Genomic DNA, 6,000 nt, shown 5'->3' with positions numbered 1-6,000 from the left:
GACCAATTTGGTGGCCTTCTATGATGGGGCTGCCGAACTGATGGACAAGGGTAGAGCAGTTGATGTCATCTACCTGGACTTGAGCAAAGCGTTTGACACTGTCCCACAAGACATCCTTGTCTCTAAACTGGAGAGATACCAATTTGATGGATGGACCACTCGGTGGATAAAGAACTGGCTGGACAGCCGCACACAAGGAGTTGTGGTCAATGGCTCGATGTCCAGCTGGAGACCGGTAACGAGTGGTGTCCCTCAGGGATCGGTGTTGGGACCGGTCTTGTTTAACATCTTCGTCGCTGACATGGACAGTGGGATTGAGTGCGCCCTCAGCAAGTTTGCCGATGACACCAAGCTGTGTGGTCCGGTTGCTATGCTGGAGGGAAGGGATGCCATCCAGAGGGACCTTGACACGCTTGGGAGGTGGGCTGATGCCAACCTCATGAAGTTCAACCACGACAAGTGCAAGGTCCTACACCTGGGTCGGAGCAATCCCGGGCACAGCTACAGACTGGGCAAAGAAGAGATTCAGAGCGGTCCTGCAGAGAAGGACCTGGGGGTGCTGGTCGATGAGAAAATGAACATGAGCTGGCTGCAGCGTGTGCCCGCAGCCCAGAAAGCCAACCGTATCCTGGGCTGCATCAAAAGGAGCGTGACCAGCAGGTCGAAGGAGGTGATCCTGCCCCTCTACTCTGCTCTTGTGAGACCTCACCTGGAGCATTGTGTGCAGTTCTGGTGTCCTCAACATAAAAAGGACATGGAACTGCTGGAACAAGTCCAGAGGAGGCCACGAGGATGATCAGGGGCTGGAGCACCTCCCATATGAAGACAGGCTGAGAAAGTTGGGGCTGTTCAGCCTGGAGAAGAGAAGGCTGCGTGGGGACCTCATAGCAGCCTTCCAGTACCTGAAGGGGGCCTATAGGGATGCTGGGGAGGGACTCTTCGTCAGGGACTGTAGTGACAGGACAAGGGGTAATGGGTTAAAACTGAAACAGGGGAAGTTTAGATTGGATGTAAGGAGGAAATTCTTTCCTGTTAGGGTGGTGAGGCACTGGAATCGGTTGCCCAGGGAGGTTGTGAGTGCTCCATCCCTGGCAGTGTTCAAGGCCAGGTTGGACAAAGCCTTGGGCAAGATGGTTTAGTGTGAGGTGCCCCTGCCCATGGCAGGGGGGTTGGAACTGGATGATCTTGAGGTCCTTTCCAACCCAAACTGTTCTATGATTCTATTCTATTCTATGATTCTACTGTTCTATAAATGAATCTATATAGAAATAAAGAAGCTAGAGCTCCTCCCCAAGATGTCTGCTGCCACTTCCTCACGCTTGCTGCTGTACCCGAGCTCTGCTTTGGGTCCATTTCCGCAGAAGCTGGGTTTGTTACCCTGAGCTGTCTCGTGTCTCCACCTTCAGCTGTGGAGCAGTGCCCGTTGCCATCAGTCAGCAGTGAGTGCAGTGGGAAAACTGGAAGTACCTGAAAAGTCAGAAGCTGGTGTTCACGTGGGGACAGTCACTGGGAGTGGGTTTTACCTGGGTCACAGGAAAACTGCTCAAGTGAAGAGCTGGGTGAGGTGCACTACATGGATAAGTCCTGCAGACAGGGGGTAAGGCGGTTACTTAGCTGGGTTGTACCATGAATTTTGGGAACAACCCTTCTTTTCCAGATCAGGACAACTCCCCACGGTGCTCCTGGTCTCTGCTGTATGGTGGGGAGGGGGGGGGTCTGCTATAACCAGTCATTTTACTGCTATAAACAGTCATTTTCCCATTAGAAACAGTCATTTAAGTAGCCCGCTGCAAGCGGGTGTTGCGAAAGAGTGATGTAAAGCAAAAAGAGTGTTGTGTAACTGGGGCTCTGGCGCCCACTGAGCCAAGCAGAAAGGGGATGGGAGCCTGGTTAAATGGGGCAGTGAGAGGGGTCAAGGGCAGCCTTGCTGGGCTGAATCCTTGCAAACCCACAAGTGCCTCCAGAATGAACCCGTTTGCTGGAATATGGATGCACTGCCATGGGGACGAGGAGCACTAAGTGCTGTGAAGCTCGATTCCCTGGGATGTCTGAGATGCACTCAGTGAGACTGAAGCTTGGGTTTTACGATGAGCCTTGGCTTCTTCTTGCATCTCCCTGTGGTGACATTTTACACTTGATGTTTCAAAAGCTTAAGGCAGCTCAGCAGAGCTGCCTCCCTCTAGATACGGTGCATCAATGGGGACAGTGTCGACAATGGTTTTCACATGTGTCAGGCAGTGATTGGTAACTCCAGGGCTCTCACTGCCATCAGACACTGCCCCTGGATGTGGGCCTGCAAGAAGGGTGGGAGGAGCAGGAACAGGGTATGGCCCAATTCCAGCTGGATGAGGGGTGATGGAGGGCACCCCCCTCCTCACACAGGACACAGCACACGGAACTGAACGACCCCTTCCCAAGTGTCCCACCACCCGAAGGAGCAGCCACCGCCTGGGGCAGGATTGCCCTGGCCGCCAGCATCACTGCCGAGGGGGCTGGGAATAACTAAGAAAACTAAGGGTGAGGGTGAGGGTGCTGAGGCGCTGGCACAGGGTGCCCAGCGAAGCTGTGGCCGCCCCATCCCTGGCAGTGCTCAAGGCCAGGTTGGACACAGGGGCTTGGAGCAAGCTGCTCCAGTGAAGGTGCCCCTGCCCGTGGCAGGGCTTGGAGCTGGATGGGCTTTGAGGTCCCTTCCAACACAAACCCGCCTGTGATGAACACACGATGGGCACCGACCAGCCCCTCCGCTCTGCGCTGCCGGGGCGGAGGTGCCGGACACGGGCTGTCCCCGCTCCCCCCGGCTCGGTGCGGTGCGGGGCTGCCCGCGGGAGGCGGCGCTGGGCGCGGGGCGGGGCGGAGGCGGGCCCGGTGCGGGCGGAGAGGTGCCGAGGCAGCTCCGTGCGAGCGGCGCCGCGTGTGCCCCCGCCGAGCAGCCGCCGGGCCCGGGGCATGGAGGCGGCGCACAGCCTCCCGGTGCTCGACGTCCTCCGCCGCTTCGGCGTGAGCGAGAGCTGCGGGCTCAGCCCGGAGCAGGTCCGCCGCAGCCGGGAGAAGTACGGCCCCAATGGTCAGTGCGGGTCGGCGGGATGGGGCAGCCCTAACGGGACAAGGCGGCGGCGGGGACCTTCCGTCGGGACCGGGAAGAGCCGGGGTGAAGCTCGGGGCCGGCGGTGCGGGGTATCCCTCCGCTCCGCGGAGGACCCGTGGGGATTTGCTGTGGGATACCTGTTGATGAGGGGAATGTTTGCCAGCTTAATTCAGTTACCGACTTACCGGGGTATGGGCGGCCGCCGGTGCTGGAAATTAGCGGGCTCTGGCGGAATGGCGGAGGGACACGGATACGGGGCCGGGAAGAAGAGGGAGAGGTGCCCCCGTTGCCTGTGGGTGAAAGAGGGAAGCCCCAAAATCGAGGCAAGGGGTGTTGCGATGGGGGGATCCCCCTCCCAGCTCGCCATAGCCCTGGCTGGGCCATGGGTGCTCTGCGGAAGAGGAAGGGGTGGCAGGGGGAGATAGGATGATGAGATGTGCAGCGGGCTCGCTGCCTGCTCCTCTGACCCGGGGAGCCCTCCTTGAGCAGCTGGACATCTCCTAGGCTGGATAAGGGCAGTTTTTAACCTCGTGGTTTGCAAGTGCTCAGTGTGCACAGGAGGGACTTACGGGGGTGCCTGAACCTACCCAGTCCGATTGCCGTTGGTCCGGCTGGGGCAGGACGTAGGTCATTGACTGCGCATGGAAATGGGAGGTTTTTAGGGTGAGTTTGCTCCAGTGCTTTGGGGTAGCAGGTCCTGTCTCAAAGTTGTGCAAGGAGATAAGTGTGTAAACTCTCTCCTGACTTGGAGCTTGTTGCATCTGCTTTTTGTTTGATCCTTAAGGATGAGGCTGAGGAAACCCCAAGCAGCTGCTAGCAGGATTGCACTCTGCATACTTAATTCATTGGGAGGGCTGTGCGGACTCCAAACGAGCCCTGTGAGCATCGGTCCTGTGTGCTGGGCTGTGCTTGGGGCCCCCCTTTCTGCCAGCACTCCCCATATCAGGTAGCTTATGCTTTGCTCCCTGGGTTGGTGTGGTCAGGACTGCACTTGGAAGCTCTTACCATGGAGCACTCTGCGCAAGGTGTAAGCAATGGAGCATCTGTCCTATCTGCCCTTGTCTGACCTGGTTTTGGAGGAAGGCAGCTGGGGACCTATCTCATTAGTAGGGAGGGGAGGGATCAATGCATCGTTAACAAACAGGTGAGCGGCCTGATTTCAAGGTATAATTGCTCCCCACATTTTTGTGCCGTCCCTTGGCCCCATGAGAATGTGATGTGTGCTCTTGTGCCATGCTGCAGCATGTCACCTATGGGCATCACCATTGTGGGGCTCATGGTGGCTTCATCCTTCCATTTGTCCAAGTAAATCATCGTTGCTGAGTCAGGCACGTTGGCTGCTCGGTGACACTGGGCTCTCCTTGAGGAAGGTGCCTCGAATGTCTGATGTAGGTGCAGAGCAAAGGGTTAACAGTAGCAGTTAACTTTGTCTCTTTATTTGTCTTCCTTCCTCCATGAAGGCGAGCTCCGTGCTTGGCTCTCTGCAGTTTTGCTTCTCGTAAAGTTCAGTGTTGGGTTTCTTGCAGGCTGTTGATTTGCAAGAGCTTTTGGCTTTGGGATGTCCTGTGGCTTTTGCCTTCGAAGCAGAGGGCTGCATCTTCTGCACAGTACAGCTCACAGTGATGTGCGTGGACATTGAGAGCAATAACACGGGCAGCGTAACCAGCAGTGAAAATGTGGTTGAAGATTTTCTTTCAGAATTCTGAATTGTTGCAGTTTTTGTGCTGTATTTATATTTTTCTCATGGCACCGATGAGATTCGGGCACGTTAGCACAGCTTAAAATCACCCAGAATGGGACCCTTTGTGATTTGCTTGGTTTAGAACCTTGACGTTAAGCAAATAGCCTTTTTTTCCAGCGTGGTGAGAACTTGCAGGTTGTGTTGCAGCAGCAGGAGCCAGCCTCCTTGGCTGTGCTGGGGTACCTTTGCACGCCCCATGCGGGAGGACTGCTCCAGGGAGCAGTGTGGGGTGGTGAGCTGGGCTGCAAAGTGACCTGTGTTAAATTGCATTTTAATTTAGGCTTAATTAAACTCCAGCAGCGGAAGTGTGGGGCCGTTTGGTGACACGCTTGAGCTTGTGCAGAAGGGGGAAGAAGATGCAAAGCTTAGGTGGCTTGAAGGGCAGAGCAGCCCTTCGCCTCCAGCTAGTTTCATTTTCACAGCCTCCTGTCTTGCATTCATTCATTTCACCTGAAATCAAGCTGCCAGTGTGGTCATGAATCACAATCTAAAATACATCATCCTCCTTAAAATCTGCCTCCTGACATACTTCAGAGCTGCTCTCTGCTGCTTCTTTATTCTAGTGATGCATTTTAAATGCTGGAGCAATGAGCTCCAGCATTAAGTGAGAAGCAGCGGCCGCTGGTGTGTTTTATATTAAATATATATATATTTTAGGGGGTGAGTGTTCTTTTGGAGCCTACGATTGCTTTTCAGCTCCAGTGCTCGTATTTACATTTGCAGGAGGAAACGGAGAGCAATACTGATTATTTAATATCTCCAGTTCGTGGCTTGGCAGCCAAGCAGTGAGATGTAGATTGCTGGCCTGGAAGGAGATATTTCTCCTTTTAAGAAGAGCTCGTGTTCCAGTTTCAGCTCTGTCATGGCCGTTTTGTTTGCCAAGGAAGCTGGAGAAGCCACAGAACATTTAGGTCTCACGATGGCAGTTCTTAAAAGGCTTCTGAATCTCCAAAGTCAGTTTTAACTAATAAATGCTTTGGATGCTCCACGTGTGCCAGGCGGGTGCTTCCCTGTGCTTCCTCCCATCTGCCAGCACTGAGCTCCACAGGTTGCTTTTACACTACACCGCTTCAAACCCACTGAAATACAGAAGCAATAAATGCACATGTCTCTTAACACCTTGAGGGTGGGGGAGCACGGGGGGGGCAAACATTTTTCTTTCTAAACGTAAAAC

The 6,000-nt window shown here is 54.7% G+C and overlaps 1 protein-coding gene across 2 annotated transcripts in view; it reads left to right on the top strand.

Annotated features, from left to right (window-relative positions):
- The first annotated feature begins 2,866 nt into the window (after positions 1-2,866).
- Positions 2,867-6,000, top strand: part of ATP2A3 (ATPase sarcoplasmic/endoplasmic reticulum Ca2+ transporting 3) — a 48,047-nt gene continuing 44,913 nt past the window's right edge. For both annotated transcript variants that reach the window (XM_065694231.1, XM_065694229.1), the window contains exon 1: positions 2,867-3,064. In XM_065694231.1, coding sequence (XP_065550303.1) covers positions 2,947-3,064 — 118 coding nt within the window. In that variant the 5' untranslated portion in view covers positions 2,867-2,946. The remainder of the gene's footprint in view (positions 3,065-6,000) is intronic.

Source organism: Lathamus discolor, chromosome 14 (assembly GCF_037157495.1).
Source record: "Lathamus discolor isolate bLatDis1 chromosome 14, bLatDis1.hap1, whole genome shotgun sequence".
Classification (NCBI taxonomy): Eukaryota; Metazoa; Chordata; class Aves; order Psittaciformes; family Psittacidae; genus Lathamus; species Lathamus discolor.
The sequence above is the reverse complement of the archived record's forward strand: the minus strand, read 5'-3'. Positions and strand labels throughout refer to the sequence as shown.